The 25975-nt window shown below is 36.7% G+C and overlaps 3 protein-coding genes across 6 annotated transcripts in view; 1 reads left to right on the forward strand and 2 right to left on the reverse strand.

Annotated features, from left to right (window-relative positions):
* LOC129238094 (uncharacterized) overlaps window positions 1–6894 on the reverse strand; it is a 43172-nt gene extending 36278 nt beyond the window's left edge. The window contains exons 1-7 of the mRNA XM_054873133.1: window positions 6379–6894; window positions 5882–6308; window positions 5247–5807; window positions 4025–4556; window positions 3746–3960; window positions 2972–3512; window positions 2723–2899 (exon numbers count right to left, since the gene is read on the reverse strand). Of these exons, the coding sequence (XP_054729108.1) occupies window positions 2723–2899; window positions 2972–3512; window positions 3746–3960; window positions 4025–4556; window positions 5247–5807; window positions 5882–6308; window positions 6379–6801 (2876 nt within the window). The 5' untranslated portion in view covers window positions 6802–6894. The remainder of the gene's footprint in view (window positions 1–2722; window positions 2900–2971; window positions 3513–3745; window positions 3961–4024; window positions 4557–5246; window positions 5808–5881; window positions 6309–6378) is intronic.
* Window positions 6895–8295: 1401 nt separating this feature from the next.
* LOC129239302 (dnaJ homolog subfamily C member 22) lies at window positions 8296–10402 on the forward strand. Its single transcript, XM_054874711.1, has 3 exons — window positions 8296–8429; window positions 8732–8887; window positions 8991–10402. The coding sequence occupies exon 3, from the start codon at window positions 8996–8998 to the stop codon at window positions 10199–10201; it is 1206 nt and encodes a 401-aa protein (XP_054730686.1). The 5' UTR covers window positions 8296–8429; window positions 8732–8887; window positions 8991–8995; the 3' UTR covers window positions 10202–10402.
* Window positions 10403–16172: 5770 nt separating this feature from the next.
* LOC129236980 (UNC93-like protein) overlaps window positions 16173–25975 on the reverse strand; it is a 134381-nt gene continuing 124578 nt past the window's right edge. For all 4 annotated transcript variants that reach the window (XM_054871323.1, XM_054871322.1, XM_054871324.1 and 1 more), the window contains 5 exons: window positions 21741–21875; window positions 21185–21381; window positions 20903–21111; window positions 19093–19940; window positions 16173–19023 (listed from right to left, as the gene is read on the reverse strand). In XM_054871323.1, coding sequence (XP_054727298.1) covers window positions 18862–19023; window positions 19093–19940; window positions 20903–21111; window positions 21185–21381; window positions 21741–21875 — 1551 coding nt within the window. In that variant the 3' untranslated portion in view covers window positions 16173–18861. The remainder of the gene's footprint in view (window positions 19024–19092; window positions 19941–20902; window positions 21112–21184; window positions 21382–21740; window positions 21876–25975) is intronic.

The following is a 25975-nucleotide window of genomic DNA, read 5'->3' on the forward strand; positions in this document are numbered from 1 at the left end:
CTATTTATAATTATGCTTCGGATTTATCTATTTTCCGAAAACCATTCACGTCAGTAGAATAATTACACACACACATTATTTTACAGCAGCACGAATAGCGGAAAAATTAGTAAAAAAAAACATATTGAATGATACGTAGTCATAATTCATCATAATATACTTAGTCCGGCCATAAGTTCTGTTACAAGGTAAGTCCGTTGTAGATATTAAATTATAATAATGGGTTTTCCAGTAAGAGGTGCTATTTTGATATTCAAAGAAAAAGGATATTTTTTAATATAAATGATCGGATGTTTATTTCATTATAAAGAGAAAGGTATACCGCTAGTAGTGGAAAATAACATCAGGCAAATGACCACCACGACCACGCTTACAGGATAATATCGATTTGTTTTTGTCATTTTCTTAAAGTATAATATCTTAAAAATATTGTGTGAAAATTTGAAGTGAGTCCGAAAATATTTTTCGAGTTATTCAACAATTAACAAAGGGCGCTGCGGAGCCGATAGCAAAACTTTAAATGCGTTTTTTTTTTTTTTTCAAAACTATGTAATTTGAATAATTTATACTGCATTTGAAAAATATAAAAAAACTCGTGCCTGATCGAAGGATTTTTTTTTAATTTCGTTTTTTTTAACAATTAATTGTCGGTTTTTTTCTCGAAAATCTGAAAAATATTTCCTGAGGCCGCCATATTGTTAATTTTGAAAAAAAGTTTCGATCAGGCACAAGATTATCTATTAATAAAACTAATTTCTTTTGTCCGATTGATTTTATTTGAATCTCCAAGGACTTGTGATGATCACCGCAAGGGACTTCTGGAGAAACGGGTTCCACACAAACAGCGATAACTTAAAATTTTTTTTTTTTTTTAATTTTGCTAAAGTAAAACAAAGTCATTGACTAGCAAAAAAGAAAATTATTGAAAATCATAATTTTTTCGGGCCTCTGACTACCCCTAACCCCTTAAACGGCTATTCAGTTAGAAAAAGATGACCAGTTGAGCGACGGAAGGCTTTCATGTGGAGATCATCTCTAACTAGTCTTGGCATGGATGTGGTCGATACATTCATTTCCCTGGTAATGTTTTTGCTTTCTAAGGGGATTTCTGCGAATTCCTTCTCGAATGGGTTTTGTGTTCGAGCCACGCGAGGACGACCACTTCTTTTTCTGTCTGTCACTTCAGACGTTTGGGAAAAACGATTGATCGTGCGTTAAACAAACATTTTCGAAATGTTAAGTTTTTTCAACAATTCGTAAATCTCACTTTTACTTTTACCACACTTTTGTAATGCAATCACTCCGATGCGATTTTCCTTAGCTCCCCACTCCATTGTTAACAAGCGAAATTTGCCACGAAACTGAGAATAATTTATGAATAGACAATTCACACGAACAAAAGCAAAAATAACGGACTTTTTTCTGCGAATTTCTTCTTGCCGTATGCATTGTAAAATTTGTCACAGAATTTATGGCAACTCTTATGCATTATAAGGTAAGTACAAATACAGCTGCATAAATTCATGAACGTTAATATATATTTATTTAATCTATATTACTTTGAAATTAAATATAAAATTAAAAAATCTGTGACAAAACATGATGAACTAGAGTATAAGATCAAAGTGACCGCCGAAACCGAATGGATTGGTGCACGACAACCATTCGGAAGTATACGGGTTCGAAACCTCGGGCATGAAACACCAAATGACGGAAAAAGTTTATTGTAGTAGCGGCCGACCCTCGGCAGGTAATCGCTAACCGCCGAGAGTATTTCTGTTATGAAAAAGTTCCTCAAATTCATTCGTCGTTCGGAGGCGTTATGCAACCGTAGGTCCCTCCATTTGTGGAAAAGCATCAAGACGCACAGCATAAATAGGAGGAGGAACACGGCAATGAAACCCAATAAAAGATGTAAGCGTCTATTATATATCCACTATAGAATCAATATTTAATGGTATATCCTTTGGCATAAATTCCATTTACCATTCAAATATCTAATTGCCATTCACTTTCCATACTGGGTAAAGAAGCAAAGTGAATGGGTCTGGTGGTGAACGAGGACAAAACGAAGTATCTCCTGTCATCAGACAAACAGTCGGTGCACTCACGTATCGGCACTCACGTCACTGTTGACTGCTATAATTTCGAGGTTGTAAAAGACTTCGTTTATTTAGGAAGCAGCATTAATACCCATAATAATGTCAGCTTTGGAATCCAACGGAGAATCTCTCTTGCCAACAAGTGCTACTTTGAACTAAATAGGCAATTGAGTAGTAAAGTTCTCTCTCGACGAACAAAACTAACATTTTAAAGGCTCTCATCACGCCCGTCCTAACGCATGGGTGAGTATCGCAGGCGATGGAAGACTACATGACTACATTTTTCACATTTCATTATCATTTTGGAACGACCACGAAAGGGGAAGTCATTAATACGCGAATTTTTCGTAATACGCCGTTCTCTCCCTTTTCTCAATGGTTACCGTAAGGGGTGAACTGTATACATTTAACGACGCAAACATCGAGCTACTCAATGAATTTGAGAAGGTTTCAACAAATTAGCTACAAAAAGTAATTTTCGTAAATACCTACGAGTACAATATTTTTGTAGACTTCAACTGAACAATTTACCTAAAGAAATCAAATGACTTTATTTAACTTTTCAAGACTATGTTCCTATTGTATCCTCTGTAACAGTAACTGTGAAATTTCGTCTTCACTGTTTTCCTTTCACATCATCCACAATACAGTCGGGCAATGTTTGTGAGTCCTCACTATCTTGCGCCTTGAAGCTGGAGTTGAAATGTATCGCTTTTCCCGTGTATTTCGCAAAAACGGAAGCCAATTCGTCCGCACTCAGTTTTTGATTATGAACGCGCTGCATATGACTGGAAAAGCTGCAAGTGTATAAATAATTAAATGAAAGATAACAAATGAATGTATTCGTATATTATTTTCCATTCACATACCGCAAACGACGTGTAAATCCAACATCCGGGCACAATTCACACCGATACGGCATACCTGTGTGCTTGAAAAGATGCTCCTTTAGTTGATTGCGATTATCATAGACATTGCCGCAATAAGTGCAAGGGTGCTTGACACCCTGATGTCGTTGCAGATGGTATGTTAGCCGTACTTTGATGGCAAAACGTTTGTCGCACAGGTGACATGCGTATGGCAGTTCCCCGGTATGTGAGCGAATGTGCACATTTAAATCGGCTTGTCGAGTATATTTGCGTTGGCAGTGAATGCACTCGAAAGACTTATCTTCGACATGTAGGAGCTTATGTGTTGTCAATGGCCAAGCGCTCTTGAATGCATTGCCGCATATGTTGCAAACGTGCTTGCGCTCCGCCAGGTGCACTCGTTGCATATGAGAAGTAAGATCTCGTTGCTGATAGCATTTTCGCTTACAAATGCCGCATTCATATTTTGGTTCCTCCAATTTGACTAAATGGACGTTGTGCTCGTGCAGACTAAGTGATTTTGCATTCGTAAATTCACGAGCTGCAATTTTTCAAAATTTTCCAGTTTTAAATTATATATCGCATTAGTGGCAGAACATTTAAACATTCACTGGCTTAAAACGAACATATTAACTGACCCTAAGTTAAAAGAAAACAAAAGTAGCCAATTTGCTTTATCTATTTTTACTAATATTTTCTGGTTTTACTTTAGCGAGTTTTTTTTTTATACATACAACTTAATCTAGCTGATAACTGTCGTCAACTCATTTCAACTATGAATCACCTCTGTTTCTAGTGCAATGTCGTCTGCATTGATCAAAGTACCGACCGTCTCAGACGTGGTTCTCAAAGGCTCTTTTTCCACATTATCTTCGTACAAGTCAACACGGCGTATACGTATCGATTTCCCAGTATTTTGCTGAAACATGGCAACAAGTTCCTCATCGCTCATACTGGTGCAATGCACACGCTGCAGATGGCGTTTGAAGCTGAAATAAAATGGAGATATTAAAACAATACTTCCATGCACCAAATTCCCCCATAACTACTTACACATCGCGATTAGCAAAGCCGTGGCCATCGCACCTCTCGCAGCGATACGGCATGCCGGTATGCTTATAACTATGTGCTTTCAATTTCTGTTTTGAATTGAATTCTGCACCACAATCTTTGCAGCGATGCTTAACGCCATAATGCTTCTGCAAATGATAAGTGAGTCGTACCTTAATGGCGAAACGCTTTTCGCAAAGATGACAGGCGAATGGTAGCTCGCCTGTATGAGTGCGCATGTGTACGTCTAGATCAAATTTGCGTGCGTAACATTTCTCACAGTGCGGACATTTAATATTTTTTTCCAAATGCAGTTTCATGTGATTCACCAATTGATTTTTAAGCTTAAATCCATTCCCACAGATCGGACAGAAGTGATCTCGCTCTTTGTGTGCCTGTTTGCGATGTTGCTGTAACAAATATTGTGTGGCATAGGAACGGTCACAATCGGCACAAATATAGATAATGTCTGGTGATGCACCTTGATGCATTTTCTCATGTTGGTTGAGGGATTTTTGGCTTTTACACTCGCGTGCTGGGAAAATATTGATCATTTATATTTTAAACTTCGCATTTTTCTACAAAATCAAAGCTAAAATGTTTCCTGTCTATCTTCGATGACAACTTATAACATACATATTATATAGTGGAAAGATCTACGTTGGAGTTCAGCTTAGAAATGTGCACTCCAGCCGGGTTTCAAAACATTTTTTTCTTCTGAATACTTTTTAATTAATCAGCTGTCGCAAATTTGGCTTTCATTGCCTTTTCTAGAAACTTTAAAGGCGATAAATGGCCGGTAAAGAAAAAAAACCGCTTTATATAGACAACTTTAAACTCTAATTTAACAAAGTGGAACAAATTCTAACTTAGCCGGGCTTAAATATAATAAAATAGTTGTTTATGCTTGTTTATGCAGCTATGGAGTTTATGTAGCCCGTCATTAACACACCAAGCAGTTTAATAATTCACCGCTTCTTTTCAAATCTCCAATTCATTATAAAAAAATTAGAATTTATATATTTATGGCTTTAATAATTTAGTTTGAATTAATGTGGGGCGCTCTTGGCTGCGAAATAAGCGATAAATGTCAATAAATTTCCGCGCCATTTTAGGTGCTCTAATACGCTAAACCAAAAAAATAATAAAATAAGACATAGACGACGGAGTAATCTACGCCCAAAAATACGTTCATAATAATGTATGAATGTGAGCATTTACTTACAACAATATGCGCAAAGGGATTTTGTTTGAGTCTCATTCGCTTCACGTTCTTTTTTTATATGCAGTGCCATATGCTTTTCGAGATTTCGCCGAAGAAGCTGCTTTTTGCAAATTTCACATTGCACAACAGTATCTCCGCCCTCACTAACTTGCTTCTCATATTCCTCGGTATGCACACCTCGCATATGTTGACGTAAATTACTGGTTGTAGCAAAACGTTTCGAACAAAATTGGCATTCATGGGGCCGTTCATTTCGATGAGTGTGCCGATGATCGCGTAGGGCTGCTTCTGATCGCATATAACGTTTACACACTTCACATTGCCAAGGTGTCGGCTTGATTGGTTCATTCAGTGGTCTTCCTACTGTTGGGAAATGCTTACGATGCTCTACTGGATGTTCAATACGAAAATGTTCCACTAATTTGGAGCGCGTTAACGGTTGTATTAGCGGACAGTGCCGACACTGAACAGGATAACTTTCGGGATGTACCAATTCATGGTGTTCTTGTAATTCTTCACGCGTTGAGAATATTTTTGGACATTTATCGCAATTACTTATTGCTAGAAAATGAAACAAAGTTATTCGATATTCTCAAAAGCCTTTATATATACGCGTTGGAGTTTCTTGGACTTACGAGGAGCGCTTTCCAATGTATTTTCTGGCTGGTGTCGCTTTTGCGTGTGTTGCTCTAACGCATTTTTGCAGCGAAAAGCACACATGCATAAAGTACATTTGTAAGGACGCAATGAGCGATGCATATTCATATGGCCTTCATAAGAGACGTTGCCACATAAGACACGCTTACATTCTATGCATTTCCATTTAGCACCATTAGATACGGTATCGCAAATGTTGAGCTGTTCTTCATTTTCGTGGTATTCCCTCTGGTACTCGTCATCAACTTCATCTTCGGGGTAATATTCTCCTGAGTTGGGCTGTTCCTCGTGCTGATAATTTATGTCATTTCCAGATTCTACTGTTGGAGTCTCTTCGTATTTCTCCTCGATAAGTTCTAGTTCATCTACTGAGTTTTCGAAAATATGCTCATCTGCCTTTTCGACCTTAACATTTCATTATGGAATTCATAAGACATCATTAGTCGTTTAAGTCACCATAAGTATATAACATTACCTCCATTATTTCTACATCACCCTCATCGATAACTTCATCTAATACAGGCTCGTCTTCTAGAAGCTCCTCAACCACACAATCCTCATCTTCACTATCGTCTACTACTTCCAAAGGCTCCATTATTGAATCGCCAATTTCTGTGTCCAATGTTTCTACTATTTCATCGGGCATCAGCTTTTGTAGTAAACCCTCACGCAGCATTCTGTCAGCTTGGCGTGCAGTTTGCACAAAATTGAAAGCTATTTGAAGATCCTGAGAGCAATTAGTGCAAAGAACAGCCGGCAGTCCGTCATTGAGTCCTGCATCCAATTGCGTGCACACACTGAAGCAAGAAAAGAAGTCGATGCCTTCCGCTATATGGGACTCCATGCGTATAAATGCAGTGTCCTTTGAATTAAGACAAGCGCGACATTGAATTACCATTTCATTTGTACAATTTCGTTTAAAGTTGATGAAATTAAATTCACAAAATGAAATACCCTGAGCTTGATGCCTATTATTTATGTCTACAGAACGTGTACGTTCAACCAAGGATGGTAGATTCTGTACATCGTGCGTTCAACTATATCTAGCACATTGTTGCATTTTGTGTAAGAACAATCAGCAGTAACTAGTTGTCTCCAATGGCGATTACTCATTAGATAAGAAATATCTCGAGCGAGAAATCGCTTGTGCAGACCGCTTATCGCTAAATTTGCATTTATATGATGCAATTATTTGACAGGCGATGACCGCTTGAAAAATCGCCGCAAAATTTGGCCTCTTCACCAATAAGTATTTTTCTTTCCTTTTTTTGTATATTTTCGAGGCGTGGTGCCGTAGCGAGTTCTTGCTGTAATTTGTGGAGCTGCAAAAGTATCGACTCTGCCGCAAAAATATCGAATTATTGCAAACGAAATCGTGACTTCTCCGCAAAGGATTTCATAACAAGAACCCGTAAGGCGGGGCCGCTCCAAGTTTACTCAATATAATTCCAAACCAGCAAAGTATGGTGTACAGTTGTGGTTGGACCCCAATACATGGTAAAATTTACAGCGTAAAAGAAGTACATATTTCCTTCATTTCGCTGTCATTGCTAGAAAAACTTGTAAAATGGAATATGACCATTTTCGGCATTTTGAAGAAGAACCAGCGTTATGTGCCTGAAGATTTCAAAGCCTCCAAAATCGAGAAGTGCTTTCCAGTGAATTTGGATTTGGCACAAGAGCAACCATGACTTTGGGATGTAGGAAAAAATGGTTTTTTACCCGCTTCTTATTTTATATTCAAAAACGGCAATAAATTATGTATTTCTTTATCCTTATGTCATTTGTCTTCGTTACTTTTGAGTTTTAATTTTGAATAATTTTCTTCTGAATTTCGTTTATAAGTGCGGATATGGGTGGAATTCTACCGAATCCCCGATGACGTGACTCGAAGCTTTACCAATGCAAACGTACTCCCGTAAGAGCTGACACGATGAAACAACGATCTACGATACTACGGAACGGAACGGTGGTGAGAATTCATGTACATGGGGCTCTCATTAGTTGCATCGTGTCAGCTGATACGGGCGTATGTTTACGTTGGTTAGCGTGAGCACCATTACTCTTACAAATTTGCTTCGGAGGCCTAACTTTTGTAATCTGCCACCCATGTAAATGTTGTTGCTCTACAGAAGCCACCTTGTGTGAATTCGCTTTGTCTGAATGTAAACGAATTCTTACATTTCGATCAAGGCGAAAAGTGGAAAACAAAAAATTAACTCACATTGTTTTATTCTGTGCCGACAGCCACATGAACACAGCGAAAGATAAAAACAAATCAGCTGATTAACCAACACCGCCTTTAATAGATTCGCCTTGATTTCGACCAAGAATTAATTCATTTAGACTACTACGAAAAGCAACTCTGGTCTAATACACAGAGAGTGACGGTAAACAAGACGAGAGTGAGTAAGGGCTGAATCTCTTTCAAGTGTAAAAATTCTTATTTAAACTGTGCAAAATAATTTAATAAAAAAAGTGTAGTGAATTAAATAACAAAGCTGCTTCTTAATGAAAACTTTATCGGTAATTGCGTGTTTCCAATGTGAATTAATGGCTAAAAGAAGTTATAAACTTTGCTACTAAAGCTGACCTATTTAAACCGCACTCACGGCTTGAAAGGAATGTTGCTAAAAGAAGAAACAATTGTTAACCTCAGCGGTGAAGAAAGTCACGAAAGACACGACAAATCTAAATAAACTGTTAAATTTCATAAATGCTTTTTAAATAAAAAGTAAAATTTAATGTACTTGATTTGCAAGTTCTTCAATGAACATTAGAACAATTAAATGCCTTTTGTTTATACTGCTTGTGACTTGCCGTTGCAGCGAAGAAATCTGAGCGGTACGCAGTCGCGCCTGCAGAATTGAAGTGAATCGTGAACTGAATTTGTGAAAAGAGAAAGTGGGCTATAACATTTTTCCAACGCTTCAATAAGAAAGTACACGTAATCCACATCGAGTTCTATTATTTAAGTTTTTTCGGTAATATTTTATTCAAGCAATTACAATTTTTATATTATTTTGTTGATTCTTGATTAAATTTAATTATTTGCATTATGTTCTTTTCTTTGTTTGAATTTTAAAGCCAACATGCTAAAAGAAAACGTAAAGGAGTCCCAAACTCCTTCTGTAATAACCAATGGAAAACCTTTGGCTAACGGCAAACCTGTTGCTAATGGCAAATTTGCACAAGCTGAAGCAAACTCTCTCCCACCGCAGAAATCTATTTTAATCGCCTATATACTATGGTTTTTTGGTGGAATTTTCGGACTACATCACTTTTATTTACATCGTGACCGCCATGCCTTCATTTGGTGGTGCACTTTAGGAGGCTATTTTGGTGTCGGTTGGCTGGCCGAAATCTTCTTAATACCCGAATATGTGCGTGATGCCAACGAAGATCCAGCTTTTATTAAATCATTTGTGGCACGTTTACAAACAAATCGCCGACCGCCCTACTCCGCTAAGCGTTTTGTTGGTGAGGTAATGATCGGGTATCTCTTTGGACAGCTGCTGCTCATGGCTATACCGGAAACTATCTTTGGTGGCGTAGATTGGGGCTTCCTTCATTGGCTCATACCAGTGTTTGTTTCTTTGGGAGTATGGACGGTGGGAAATGTTGGACGTGAGCGTGGTGTTTGGTGGCATTGTCTAATTGGCGCCGTTGTAATATATCCAGCTCGTTATTTCATCTATGACGAAACCTATTCATTGTTACTTACTGCGCTGGTTTCTGCGTTAGTTTTCGACTCCTATTCGAAGCAATGGCTGCGTACACCACCAAAGCGGTACGGCATTGCCGTGCGTTCAGTTAAATTTACAGCTGCGCTGCTGGTCTATTTCTCACTTTGGGGTTGTTTTCTTTATTTTAATGGTACTATTTCCGATGAGGATGGTGGCGAAGTGCCCATACATGAAGCCCTGCGTAACTTTCTCACATCTGCTTGGTGGACAGACTTCACACAAGCACTCAACGATACTTATCAATATGCGCAACATCATGGCTGGTACGAAACATGGAAGGAAATTTTCGAAAGTATGGATGTGGATGGCGAACGTAATTCCTATAAAGTGCTGGGTGTGAGTGCAACAGCTTCACAAGCTGAAATTACATCAGCATATCGACGACTTTCAAAAGAATTCCATCCGGACAAAGTAAAAGATGAAAAGTTGAAAATTGTTGCAAATCAACGATTTATTGAAATTCAGCAGGCTTACAATGTGCTAAGCAAAATTAAATCCAGTCGTCGACGTAAGAACAAAAAATCTGTCGAAGAAGAAACCATCGTACTGTAGAAGAAATTACATCAATCATAACTGTGCTGCATCGAATAAGTTAGTGAATAAGAACATTGTTAATTTTAATAATAATAATAAGTGTGCATTTAATTTAGTCAACATATTTATTTATTTATTTATATTAATGTTATGAAAACCATTTAAAATTATGGGTTATAAAAAAGTTTGCTTTTTTAATTATTATTTATTTTAACTAAGTTTATAGCTTAACCTTTACATATACAGCCGAAAATACTTAAATGAAAATAAATTTTACCGAAAAATAAATTTGCAGTAATATTTATTTTTATGGCAATATTCAAATGCATGCAATCACGTGGTGCCGGTAAATAGAACATTTTAAAGATAAGAACAAAGCAGCAACAACATTGTGGATTATTATGACTCAAACCACCCAGATTATCATGACTGAACATATAAAAATACAAAACATAATGCTTTGAATGAAGATTTGGACAGATATAATCTCAAAAATTCAAAGTTTAATGGAATCTCCAGTTATCTCAAATTTACATACATACAGGGTCCGGCACTCGAAGTGTAACCAACTGCAGACCGCTCGCGCAGCTGACCTACGGACATCAGCTGTCTGTTAGTTGGCTAAATGACAGTCCAGAGTATTGTTTACAAGCGCGCGGAAGCATTTTGCCGAGAGTAAATACGAAAAAAGAAAACCAGTAATGGATTTCAAATGTAAAAGTGCGATTGCATTATATTTCGCTGGAAAATCAAAATCAGCGTATGTTCGTGAGCTCGAGCACCTTAAAGTTACAATGATACTGGTAGCATCGTGAAACGTCAGGAGGTGAGGTGGTCATCAAAAGACTACAACGTCACGTGAAAGGGTTCAAAAAGTGAATAAGCGACTTGAGCGAAATCCCCGGCGAAGTGCCAATCAAATGGCAAAAGAACTGAAAATATCTGACCGTAACATCCGCCGCATACTGAAAAAAAGCTCAAAGTCAAGCCTTACAAGATCCAAAAGGCGCATAATCTCACACCAAAGCAGCAACAAATCAGACTTGAGAGAGGGACGACAGTCTACGTTACTGAAACGACCCGGATTTATATCCGGCCAAGGACTGTCACTCCAGCAGCATTCCTCGTATGTAAGTATGGGGAATGTTTATGCTACTACAACAACAACTTGAGAGAGGCAAGGAGTTGCTTCGCTTGGCCGAAAGCGGTCGATTTTCGAACATTGTGTTTTCTGATGAGAAAATTTTTCAAATTGAGCAATTCACAAACTTCCAAAACGATAGAGTTTATTTAACCGACCGTCCATACGAGAATTTGAGTCATCGATTTGCCACCAGGAGGCAGCACCCTCCACAGGTAATGGTTTGGGCCACTATAACCGCAGATGGACGCTCTCCAATCATTTTCATCGAGCCTGGCGTCAAGGTAAATGCGAAATAATATCAGGAAAGTATTCTTTGAAGCCGTGGGCAGGCGAACAATTCGGTGGCAGACCATGGACGTTTCAACAGTACTCGGCACCGTCTCACAAAGCTCGAGTGAACCAAGAATGGCTAAAAAGCAACGTTCCGAACTTTAGAACGTCCACACAATGGCTCTCCAGACGCGATTGTTCTCTTTGTGCCATTTTAGAGAGCAGGGTCCGAACTAGAAGATTCACTTCTTTCAAAGTCTCGAGGCGCTGAAAAAAGCCATTGCCCGCGATTGGGCCAGAATACCTGCAAGTCACATTCAAGCAGCTTGCGATTCGTTTCTGAACCGTTTCAAGGCCATAGTCAAGGTGGTCATATTGAGCAAAAGTAAACTGATTATTAATTTTGTATTATTTTCACCCATTTTTTACTTTGAATTGAATAAAAGTAATTTTCCAAACTAAATTTTTAGCCTTATTAATTGATTACACTTTGAGTGCCCGACCCTGCACATACCTATGCGCTCGTACCAATAGATTTCGTCGTATGTTTACTTTGGAATGCAACTCGTACTTCTAAATGATTTGTTTTATTTCACTATTTATTTCAGAAATCATCAACATCAACTGGACGTTACAAAATTCAAAAGAAATTTAATTAGGAAATTTAAAATAGCTGCTGCCCTATTTTTTCTTTATCCAACATTTCCAAATGCTTAACAAAATAAATAAAAAGTTGTATTGAATTCCATTGCATAAATCAATATATACTATATACTACAGTGCGAGTGGCTCGATTCTCGCTCGAAACTCATTCATTGCTCAACTGCTCTAATGTTTGTTCGAAATTTTCAAGCTTTTGCACAATTTGCACAGTTAAACAAAAATTGTCAATTTTATTTGTCAGCATTTCTTTAGTTATCCAACGACATTAGTACTCTGTACAGATAATTTCTAAAACTTGAGGAAAGTGCCGACAAAAAAGTCAAAGTAATCAAAGGAAATATCGCTCAAAATACCCAGGAACATGTGATATACTCGAGTTAACGCTGGAAAATTTTCGAGTGATGAGCAACGAGTAACCGTTCGATGGTCGAAAGGATCGAGGATGTTCGAAAAAAGAGGTTGTCTGTAAAGTCGGTTTACTGACGATAGTTTAACGTGACAACGTCATAAGAAAATACTAATGTAATGGTTGCAATTTTCAAAACAAAATTTTAATTGTATTTGTTTGATAGATATTTTGTATGGATATAGAGGAGGAGGTAAATGGAATCGCAACATATATCAAATTCATGAAAGATATGTTCAATTTCGATTGTGCATCAGACGTTAATAAATCAACAACACTAAGAGGCAACATCATCGATTTGCCTTTTGCAAGACACATTACACACGAAACACTCCCTTTCCTTTCCTACTTTTCCTATCATCGTCCTATTCTCAACAGAGAAATGGTTCATTACCATGCACACAGAAAGAAGGCATATGCAAATACAAATATGTGAATTTATATACATATGCGCATATACATACATACATATGCTCACTCAAGTAGGAGAGAGCCAGATGTCGAACGTTGCCGAACGCGGGGGCCGAATGTGCCTCTTTGTCGTTCGTTCCGCGCTCTCGCTTGCAGTTCAAGCAAGGCAACGCCGCATGAGCAAGATAACGCCGCATTTTTTGATGCGTGCAGCCGGCTACATCGAATTATAAGACATTATCACGTCAAAACACGTCTCGTATTTGATGTCAATAATAACAAACTATAAAATTAAAACGATCGCATTTTATTTTCCTAAAAAAAATTCCTAAAAAATATATATGTATAATATAAAAAATGAGTATGTGACCAGACTACCACCTTATGCTTCATCGACTTCAAGAAAGCTTTCGATACTCTTATGCACAAAGCTGTCTGGAAAGCGCTCGCCTGCAAAGGAGTGCCTGAAAAAATAATCAATATCATCAAAGAGCTGTACGCGGGCGCTTGCTGTCGCGTCAAACACGAAAACGTTCTAAGCAACGGGGTCGAGGTGTAAACCGGTGTGAGGCAGGGTTGCGTACTATCTCCGCTGCTTTTCAATTTAGTTCTGGATTAGTAATGCGGCAAGCCTGTGCGACTAACAGAGGCATATCGTGGGGTATGTGTGGCCACCTGGAGGATTTAGACTATGCTGACCACATATGTCTGCTGTCGCATAAATATTCGCACATATCAGCAAAACTTCATGCGGTGAGCGAGGCCGCAGCACATACTGGACTAAAAATCAATATCGCGAAGACTTAAGTTATGCGCATCAACACCAGCGAATCGCAAGCTCTTCAGATTGCCGGCACACTCCTGGAAGATGTAGATGAATTCTGCTACCTGGGGAGCATTATCTCCAAAACCGGCGGGTCAGCAGCTGACATACGTAACCATATAGCCAAGAGATGCGCTGCATTTGGCATGCTGGATAAGGTGTGGAGAGCGTCTCACATCTCCAGGCATACCAAACTCAAGATTTTCAATGCCAACGTGAAATCCGTAGTGTTGTATGGGTGTGAAACTTGGAACATATCGGCATGTGCACTACAGTCGCTGCAAGCCTTTCTTAATCGTTGCATACGCAAGATTATGCGCATATATTGGCCACAGGTTATTAGTAACGCTGATCTTTGTAGCGTGACCAAGCAAACACCAGTTCACATAGAAATTGAACGCCGTAAGTGGAAATGGATCGGTCACACGTTGAGAAAGTCCCACGAAGACATAACAACAACAGCACTGGATTGGAACCCCCAAGGCAGCCACAGACGTGGGAGACCAGTCAATACGTGGAGACGTCAGGTCGATGCAGAAGCAAGAAAAGCAGGCCGTGCGTGCAACGAAATTAGATGTTTAGCCTCAGATAAAATTAATTATAATTTGTTTATTGAGGCCCTATGCTCCATTTAGGACCCTCGGAATATATATATATTATATACAGGGTTGGCCATATTAAACTGACCCATTGAGTAACCCTATAACTTTTTACTGTAATTTCAGATCAGCTAATGACATACCGCGTTGGAAGCGTCAGTCGAAGGAGATTTATACCATGAAACAGTACACCCCAATAGAACGCGCTGAAATTGTTCAGCTGTACATTCAAAATTCCTTCTCGATTGTAAAAACGCAACGTGCGTGGAGAAAAAAAAATAAAGTGAAAAGTGCGCCGTCAAAGAACGCAATCAAGCAAATGCACAAAAGATTTTTGTCTTCCGGCACTGTGGCTAATACCCGACGTCCAAATAAAAAGCGGCCAAGACGATCTAACGAAAATATCGCGGCCGTACGAGCCAGTATCGAGTCATCGCCGCGAACGTCAGGTAATCGTCGTTCTGCTCAGTTGGACATCCCTCGGACCACTCTACGACGTATCATTCGTTTGGATTTGGGGATATTCCCGTACAAAATACAACTAAATCAACAACTGTTGCCGGCCGATAAGCCTCGTCGCTTGGAATATGCCAATTTTGTCGTCCGAATGGCCCAAACTGATGAGGATTTTTGGCATCAAATCATTATGAGTGATGAGGCCCATTTCTCCTTGAACGGAACCGTAAATAAGCAAAATTGCCGTTTCTACGCCACTGAAAACCCTCAAATTATTGAAGAGGTACCTCTCCACGACCAAAAAGTTACAGTCTGGTGTGGCATTTGCGCTGATATGGTCATTGGGCCGTTCTTCTTTGAAAATGGTCAACACCAACCATTGACCGTCAATCAAGAGCGTTATCGGGCCATGATAACCGATTTTGTGATGCCGATTGTTCGTGAAAATGGTATGGAGCACTTCTGGTTTCAGCAAGATGGCGCACCACCACACACAGCACGAGCCACCGTCAACTTATTGAAGACTTTGTTCCCTGGCCGTTTGATATCAAAAAGCGGCGATTTTGACTGGCCGCCACGATCACCGGATTTGACGCCACCGGACTTTTTTCTTTGGGGCTATTTGAAATCTAAGGTTTACGTCAACAAGCCAAAGACACTAGGCGCACTTAAGGCCAATATCCGACGGGAAATAGCCGCCATATCGGCCGAGACGCTGGCCAAAACTATGGAAAACGCCGAAAAACGGGCACATTACGCTATACGAGCTAAGGGCGACCACTTGCGCGATATCATATTCAAAAAGTGATGTAGACGAATCTCCTTGAACTAAATTAAATATTTTTCACAATGAAACACAAAAAAATGTTTCTTTTTCCATATTTTTTTAATAATCACATGGGTCAGTTTAAGATGGCCAACCCTGTACATATCCAAATACGTGCTAAGGGCGACCACTTGCGCGATATCATATTCAAAAAGTGATGTAAACGAATCTCCTTGAACTAAATTAAATGTTTTTCACAATGAAACACAAAAAAATGTTTCTTTTTCCATATTTTTTTAATAATCACATGGGTCAGTTTAATATGGCCAACCCTGTATATATGTATACTACCTTGAATGATAGACGGCGACCCTAGACCTGTTTAATTATCTCTATTTTGTTGTAAAATAAAAATGCTTAATTATTTTCTTTAAACTAAAACAAAAATATGTTTATTATTTTTCATTATTACTGTATTGTTATATTTATTTATTTTGTAATAATAAGTAATCATTAAACTATAGATTGCAAATTATACTATCGAGCTGTATATTTCAATAGCTTTTGTTTTATAACATTTTATTCAATACAATTGCGTTTACCACTTCTCCTCCCTTTTGTAACTACTTTAAAATTTAACTTCGTATGCTTAAAATATACATACAGACGCGTACGTATACACTATTTAATACGATATGAATTGTTACATAAATATATTATTTATATTGCAATAGTAGTACATAATAGTTTTTCAAATCTTTTTTCACTTTGCTTTCTATACAGGTTATTTATGCATTTTTCAGCTTTTATTGTACGCATGCATGCACGTGTGTATGTATGCAGCATTTCACATACTACTACAAGCGTACATGCATAGCATTACAAATTTATACAATTTTTTTTTCAAATAATAATATGAATAAAATTAGAAGAAGGTAGTGAAGGATGCAATACAACTACTTAAAGGACTATAATAAAAATGCAGGATATGTAATTACATACATATGGTACATTAGATAGACGAAAGACATATCAATGAGCATAAAAATACTATTTTGTAGGTTAAATAGAAAATAATTTAGGATTTCGAAAATGAGAAGTCTGAGCAGGATGATAAAAAAAAAACAAAAAAGTCTGACCGTAGTAAAAACAGCAAAAGTAGCGAATTTGTAAGCGAAAATTAGGCTTAAAATAGTTTCTGTTAGAGGTGCGCTTGTGGAAGATTTTCGTTGTGAAACATATAGAGAAATACACAGAGGGGTGGGGTGCTAGGATAGAATAAGTTAGTTGAAAAAAAAACAAAAAAAAAAAACAAAAAAAAAAAAATTGAAACATCACTTAAACATTAACATTATAATACTGAGCAAAATATATAAGTACATTTCATGTTACTCATTGTGAATCATACTCGTACATATCTTTTTAACAACTTTTCTTCATATATATATTAGTTTTTGTTTTTCTCTTTTTTAAATTTTTAATGAATGTACATATATGGTTTTAGTGCTGTTAATTGTGTAAGGCATCCGTTTTTTTACTAATACAATGTTTGTTTTACTCGTTTTTATTTTAAGGAATATTTTTGAGTTTCGCAAGCTAATATTACTATTTTTACTACATTCGACTACTTCTTAAAAGAAGTCACAAAATAAACAAAAAAAAAAAAAAACAAAAAAAAAAGAAACACGAAAAATAGATACGTGCGCGCGTATAAGCAGAAATTAAATTTATTAAAAATAAAAACAACATAAATTTAAATTCTTGTTATACGCGCGCCTACTTACATATGTGTGCTACTAAATAATAATTCACAAAGTTTTTAAAAAGCACAATTTATAATTTGTGCGTTGTTGGTGTTTTTTGTTTTGAGCGTTGAATTCACATTTTATACCTATATATATATATATATATATATGTATATGTATATATGTATATACTTAAGAGGCCTTATGAGCAAAAGTTTTACTTAAATTATAATAATATTTAATTTGTTTTTTTTTAAGTTTCCCTTTTACATTTGGGAGAAATGTATGCTTTCACATATCGTTCTGTCTTAATTCTGTTTTAGCAATTAATATGTAACTTGAGCAATTGTTTGTTTTTACGTTTCACATATGTATAATCTGCCTTTAGGAAGCACGTCTTTTTTTTTAGTATTATAGTTAAGGATTTGTTCATTTACTTTGCAAGAGCCAGTGGTGAAAGCTTAAAGAAAACCCTTGACACCACCAATCCCACAAATTGGCATCCATTTTGTTATTTTTTCGCCTGGACGTTAACTCTTGTTGCATTTTCTGGAGCATGTGCAAATCTGTTAACAGCAAATTTTAAAAAATTTGAATCTGCGTGTTAATTTTTGAAACAATTTTCTCTTTTACAATGTTTCGTCGTCTTTTATCGTTTTCAACACGTTTTTTGCATGATTTTGGTTTTCAGTAATTATTACATTTATTACTTCCTTCTAATTATTTACAAATTTCACTTACGTATATGCATGTGTGCGCTTTTGCGTATGTGTGCTTTCTATGCTTACGTGTGTGCAAGTGTTAGAGTGTGTGTGTGTGTGTCTGTGTGTGACGGTTCTGTTTCTGTTGTACTTATTAGACTAAATAACTACTAAACTTTATAACACATTACTTTCAATTACATTCGTTATTACTTGTTCGGCTATTTATATACTTTAAACTTTAAAGTGTCTTTTGTATTAAAATGGTTTTTATTTTTACATAAAACAAAGTAACAACTAGGGAAAGGTGCAGAAGCGCAGGCGCTCATTCAAAGTTCCATACTTTCTTTACTAATTACTAATACATAGGCGCTCCGCCTCATTTACACTCTTCTCTTTTTATGCATGCAAAAAAAGAAGAAAAACAAAAAACACTCTTACACGCCAACACTAAAAGCTCCCATACAAGAGAGTAACAAACAAAACAAAAGCTTTCATCGTGTGAGTGTGTGATTTGTGTTGCTTTTTCGCTTTGGGCATAAGCTTTTCAAAGCCGCTATGTTCAAAGCTTCTTGCATTCAAAACTTTCACAGGTGTACGTGTGTACATACATTACATTACGTTATGGAAGGCGTATTTGTTTTGCAGATGTGTGAATGTGTGAGTATGTGTATGTGTGTGTGTTGAAGTGGACTTAGAAGTGCGTCACAACAATATCTTCTTCGAGATCATCGAGCTCGTCATCGGTCTCCTCCACTTCACCGGTGGCATTAGCCTCGGCGGCAGCTGCAGCGGCGGCAGCTTCCTTTTCCTTGGCGGCAGCCTCCAATTTCTCTTGCTTCTTTAGCTTGCGTTGCTGAAATAGAACAAGTAATATTAGTTATTAAGTCTTTAGACCATTCCTAATTATCAACTATTCATTTACCTTTCTTCTGTACAGAATCTCCACAACGGTGTAACCCACACATCCCAATGCCAATACAGCCAATAGAACATAAAGCTTCATGCGCGCACATAAAGTTGTGGCATATGCATAGGCGATCACAAAACCGGCTGATTCCCACAGACGGTAGTTGGAGAAGGCTGCTTCCTTGTTTCGACGGAAGAGCAGACCATAAAGACCGTTGATTTGTGTCTGCCATACAGCATCACCGACACCCCATAAACCGGACATGGCGTAGAAGATCAGTGGATTCTCGGGGCTGGGACGCCAGAACAATTCAATGGAGATAAGTGAGAAATGCACGACAGCGCCAAGAATAATGATTGGCAGACGTCCAATATATTTCATTACTGAACCAAAGAGAATCGAGCAAATAGCATTGACTACACCAAAGCAGATCATCACAAAACCAATTTTTTGGATACCCAAAGCACAAGACACATACGCTTGTGTGAAATCGGCACCGATGAAAGCCTGTTCCATACCAATGAAAATGGTAATGGGAATGAGCAATTGCTGGTTTGGTTTTTTCATTTGACGGAAAGTGGCCGAAAGCAATTCCATGCCGGACAATTCTTGTGCCGATTGTGAACCCTTACGTTTCTCACCATAACGCTTAAGCGGGTCCAAGAAGACGGCAATTATAGCGACGGCAGCAATAATGCAAGACAAGTAGATCATGGTGATTTCGAAGATTTCTTGGTTTGTTGGACGTGTCAAGTTGCTATTGCTGGAACCCGTCACACAGAAATTGGCACCGCAGTATTGCAGATCATCTTCGGTGATGGTGGTGTTGCTGCTGCCACCGCCATGAGCGCCGTTCGAAAGCACTGCAAAGAAAGTATTGAAAACATAAATTTTAGTAACATGGAAAATTTCAAACATTAAATATACCAAAATAGTAAATATTTTGTTTGTGTGTTCGGGTTTTCTTACTGCAAATATGTCAGAGAGGAGAAGCAAAGCCGGGCAGAACATACTTAACTCTTAGCGTGGAAAGAGTATAAATGATTACGGCCGACTTTAAGAGAAAGGCAATTTTTTTTAATTGTGCAAAGTCGATTCAGGGTCACAAAATCGAAATTTTTTTTCTTCACTCATCTTATAGTAAATCATTTCAAGAATGTTGTGTCAAAATTTTAAGTGGATAGGAGCAGAACTCTCAAAGTTATAGCCTTTGTAGGCACTCTACCTCGAATGCGGAGCATCGATAATTTTTCAGAGTCATTTTTTCAAACGCGTTTTTCCCGAAACGACTTCTTAAAAGTCGGTGCCAATCACAACTCCGAAACTATTCAACCGATTCTTTTCAAATTTGGCACACATTTTCTAAATCAAAAATACCTCCCCCCCACTATTTTTTTTAATTTTTTTTTTTTAAGGTTGTTTTTCACTTACAAATATGGCACCAAAACTACAAAAATGAAAAAAAAAAATTTATTAATGGGGGGGGGGGAGCATTACGTCATACTTTAACTGAAAAATTCGACTTTTTTAGTTTCAGATGATTCTACGACGAATGCCGATTGGCACCGCAGAGCGAGAGAAAAACATATCTCCAAAAAAACTCTGTCATGGGCTTATTTGTCAATATTTTGTTATTAATATTTTTTAAAAACTTATTGAAAAGATGTACAATAACATGCAACTGATTTTATTAAAGTATCTTAAGCCATATTTCTGTAAAAAATTCAAAAAAAAGTGTTTTTTTTTAGCGCTAAACCCTACCACCCCCTTAAAGAATATTAAATATTCCCCTACAAATTCTGTTTTTAGAAAAATTTAAACTTACCCAAACTCGAGATCAAATTTCCCCACAGCTCAGCTGTTTGCCAGGCCAAGAAGAAGAAGCCGAAGAATCGTACAATAATCGCATCCACGGCCTGTTCGGTTATCTTGGCATAAACTTGACCGACTTGTGTCAAATAGGTGGCTTTGGATGCCCACATAGGAGCGGCACCCAAACCGACTAGAATACCGGCAGGAACCAGCGTGTAGAATCTAAATGAATGAAAAGAAACATAGTTTATTGAAATATTGTAATTACCAATGAATTAGCAGACAAACTATTTACTTTGGGAACAATTGGAAGGCAATGTATGGCGCATAGCACAGCATACTGAAGACCAGCGTCCATTTCACAGTCAATTTGCGTATGATAAGTGTGGGTAGGAAGATGCATGAGACGACGAGTGCCGCGTAAATGGCGCTCAACGATACAGTGCCTAAGCCATCTGTTGCATTAATCGAGGACTGCAAATTAGCCGTGCCCTGGTTGACGGAAACAAGCCAAGTGTGCGTAAAGCATAAACAAAATGAAAAGAGAGAAAAAAATAATGTGTAAGAAAACAAAGAGAAAGTGAGTTTTGTATTGTATTTGCATATGCAGGTAGTGTGTGTGTGTTTCGTTTTTAAATGTTACATAGGTATGTATGTATGCGCGAGTGTCCGCCAGTGCGTGTGCGTTTTCATTGGCGGCGGAATGCTTACATACATACATTTTATATATATTTTTTTATTTTACTGTATTGTATTCAATTTATCGAAACACACGCGCACGTAATGCATACATACACACATGCACATACAAATATTTCATAGAGAATTAATATGGCTTTTTGTTAGCTTACCTGAAACGCTGTGAATTGTACCATGAATGCAAATGATATGATGCTGATATTTTTCAAAATACGCCATTTTTCGCCCGGATTTAAAATGACTTTCTCTCTGAGTGATGCTGTATCTGCCTCAAAACCAGCTTTTGGCTGCAAAAATAAGCGAGAGTATACAAAATTATTAATGTTTTTTTTCGCACACAAATTGTAAAAGTGGGCAAGTATAATTTTTTCATATTGGAACTTAAAAAAAAGAAACTAGGTTGAATACAAATCTTAATATCCATAAACAATAAATCAGCTAAGTTAACAAATCGAGTGCGAATGGCGTTCGTTAGGATTTTAAAATTATAACGGAACTATTTCTTTGCGAAATTTGCCGCATACGATGCACGAATGGAACGCATTTGGAAATGCTAATAATTGCAACACTGCAGCCCACCATGCGTATGAGGAATACGCGAAATTGAATCGGTGGTAAAAGGAGCATCGTTAACGCTGCTGCTGGAACACTGAGAGTGTAGATTGCGATATCGGCGCTTTATAAGCGTTTTGATTTGATTTTTTCCTGTTGCATTTACGTAGCTGTTTTAATACAATTTTTAATTTTTTTTCTTATTAATGCCAATTTGATTGCTCTTAATAGAAAAAAAATATTCTCTCTTACGATAGCACATTAAAATTAATTAACTGTGCATAATTTGCATACTTGCGAGACAACCATTATTCTAATAAAACGATTTGACAGTTAAAAAAAAAAATTAAAGGGAAATATTAAGAAATTAAAATGAAATAAATTAAATGGCGATTTTTTTAGCATTTTCAGTAGCTTTTGGCATAATTGAAAACTGATCGGCGTTATTGTTGCTTTCTTATGCACAAAACGCAATATTTTTTTTCTTTCTTTTACTATTTCAAAAATTTGTGTCATTGGAATTTGCATAATTTGCTTTGAGCATATTTGTGTATTTTCATTTTTTTGTTTCTAGTTTTTGGTTTTTGGGCAAAAAGAAATGTAAATAAGAATTCCTCGAAATCTTTTTGAATATTGACTTTTGATTTGTACAAATAGTTGAGGTCACAAGCAATAACTGCATAAGTCTAAAACAATACTTTCGAAAACGGAAACTATTTGGTTTTTATTAAGAATTTTTATTTTTTCCAAATCAGTATATATAAATCTTAACATATATGTATGTGTACCTGTGTTCACAGTAAGAGCAGCGTCACGTATTGCAAAGTTTTGACTATTTATTAGGTTTTTTTTATATTTTTTATAAAAATATATTTCATGCTAAAACAAAATCCATTTATCTAAAGGCCTCCAACTTTCGATTCCCAACAAAATTTTAATCTTTAGGCAGAATTCTTAAAAACTTAATTCTCGACATTTTTGATTACATGGGGAAAATGCACAAGATTGCCAACAAAAAAAAAAATTGCCAAAAAAAACAACGCGATTTTTGAGCCACTTCAAATGGGAACTTTATTAAAGCAAAATTCAAAGGGCTACAAAACGGTATACTCGAAAATTTTCTATAGATGCTGATTAAAAAGTTTGAAATTTTGATGAAAATGTTTTAAATTTTAAAAATTCGTACAAAATTTAAAAGTTTAAGCCATCTATTGGTTTGTTATACTTTTATAAAAAAAAAAACATAAATAAATAGTCAAAACTTTACATAATGTCGCGCTGCTATTATTGTGAACCCAGGTGTAGTTAAAATGTCTGTGATCTAACCCGAAAATCATACAAGGTGGTGCAAAATTAATCATCCAATTTGGTTTTTGCATAACTTTTTACTAAATCAAAACATGATTTTGAGTCATGGAAATCTTTATTTTAACCCTTGCGCGCTCCATTGCTGGCCTACTTGTATGTATCATATAAGTTTACTGAAACTGTCTAGTTCATAAATGTCAAATATGCGTGGCGTACGACGCCAAAAAAAAAATTATAAAATCTGCCGGTTGGGTGATTAATTTTGCGCCACCTTGAAGTTTCGAGAAAAAGCATCTTATATGCCCCCATGTTAGGTCAATATGACTTTATTACTAACTTCTTAAAGAAATATGTACGTTAGAGCGATAGGGATTTTACGCAAATATCGACTTTTGTTGGTATAATAAATACAGAAGCATATGCTCGTATATAACAGAAATTTTTCTTAAATCAACTTAAGCTATTATTGAATGTGACCACAGATATATATGTATATATGTATGTGTCTGTATGTATTTTACATTTTCTCGCCCAAATGTTTAGGTTTAGGTTGTTAATGTTTTCAAAACAGGTTGTCCGTCACTGTATTCGCAATGCAAACTTAAGCTTTACGCTCACGGATACGCCTGCACTTATCCACAAAATATGCGAATATTAGGCAATTGTCGTGATTTATTGATTTTGTTTGCAAAAAACATGCTTACATAGGTGCATAGGCTAAATAGTTGCCAGCCCTGCCACATAGCAAATCTTACTTCACCATTTGATGAGGGCCTAATTGTTTTCCTATTTACTTACGAGTTCCCTGTGACTATGGAAATTTTATTTTTTGTTTTAGGTACATAATTTGCCAGCACATTTCGTGTTGGGTTACTAAAACTTTATTACCAAAATTATTTTTAGTTAGTTTATTTTATGTTTTAACATGAAACGCACGTAGTTTGAGTGCTTGATTGAATATTAGTGATTCGAGCGAAGTCCAAAATGCTGAAAACATTTCGTATGTTTAACTCTTTGCTTGAAGGTAAAAAAGTTTAAGCGCTATTCTGTCCACAAGGTGATATTCATAAAATTTATTAGTTAATTGATAAAAAATCGTCATATGTATCGGGTGTTTTTTAGCTACATGAGAACTATCGATGTCGATACCTATGGCTTGACAGCTGAGAATGGCAAATTGTGTTGACATTTTTGTTCCTTAAGGTTTGGTGAGTCCTCATGAATCGTTACACGTTTCCAAATGAAGGACGTTTACTTTGAAAAAAAAAAAAATCTGTTCGCGAAGTTCATAGAGTGAAGTATTGAAGAAGATGATGAAAAATCGATTTGTCGTTATTCTCAACTTGTTGGTCTTTGTCCTTCGTTTATGAGGAAAATTTTACGTAAGGATCTTGATCTATAAAATACAGCTCGTGCGAGAATTTAACACAAACCCCCATCGTTTGCGTCGCATTTTTTTGCTGATTGAGCTCTTTAAGATTTATTATTCGGATTTATTGGAAAAAATAGCCAAAAATTGGACTGATCGAATGGATCATGTAACTCGTAGCTGCGGCGCACGTATGCCGGATATCATATCCAAAAAATAAATGCTATGAAATTATCTACCAAATTATAATATATAATAAAAAAATTCCTTCCAACAATATTTCTAATTTATATTATCATTTTAAGTTCTCAAGCTCTTAAAAAAACACCCTTTATATAATTAAGTTCTAACGGATTCTAAAATTACATCTTTTTTATTCTTATTGTCAGGTTTATATGTTTGTGTATGCATGTCACTGGGCCAATCTGAAAAATACCTCCGACGGCGTTTAATCTATTGATTTAAGTCTAAGGTGAAGGGACAGACGCCTGATTATATTTTCTACACAGAAATTACGTTAGGAACGATTTTGTGGTAACATTTGGTAATTTGAACCTAATAATTTAAGTTCCTTTTATATTTCTACCTCAAAAAGTCGGTGAACAGATTAATATTTTTAGCTACTAACAGCAGGTCTAATAATCAAAGCATATCATTTTATAAGCCTTTATTTGGGGAACTTATTAAAGTAGTCAACATCGAATAAAACAGGACTTCCAGATTTCCAGTCCCCACAATGATTTCCGTTATATCTGCAGAGTCGAAGAATAGACAGAATTCATTTAGCATTTCCGTCGCAAATTCGACTAGATTGGCTATGGTTATGCTATCAGTGATCTAGATGAAATATGGTCTGAGAAGCATTCAACGAATGCGTTCGACTAGAACTTCGTTGAATGCGTCTCATACCATATTTCATCTAGATCACTGATAGCATAGCCTATGCTTCGTTGGAAGGATTGAATTTATGCATCAAAAGGGTGATCTAAAGCAAAATTGAGGTAAAATTGAGAAAATAATTTTTTTCCGGTTTCAGCATAGGCACCCGTAGCTGCACAGCCAGCTGAAAATCTAGAAAAGTATCTTCAATTTAGACTGAATCGTGCACACCCTTTATGATAGAAACTATTGCGCACGAGACTTAATAAGAATGAGATT

The sequence above is a fragment of the Anastrepha obliqua genome, chromosome 2 (genome assembly GCF_027943255.1).
Source record: "Anastrepha obliqua isolate idAnaObli1 chromosome 2, idAnaObli1_1.0, whole genome shotgun sequence".
Taxonomy (NCBI): domain Eukaryota; kingdom Metazoa; phylum Arthropoda; class Insecta; order Diptera; family Tephritidae; genus Anastrepha; species Anastrepha obliqua.

Coding starts and splice junctions, on each gene's coding strand:
- LOC129239302 (XM_054874711.1), top strand. CDS start 8,996: ATGCTAAAAGAAAACGTAAAGGAGTCCCAAACTCCTTCTGTAATAACC.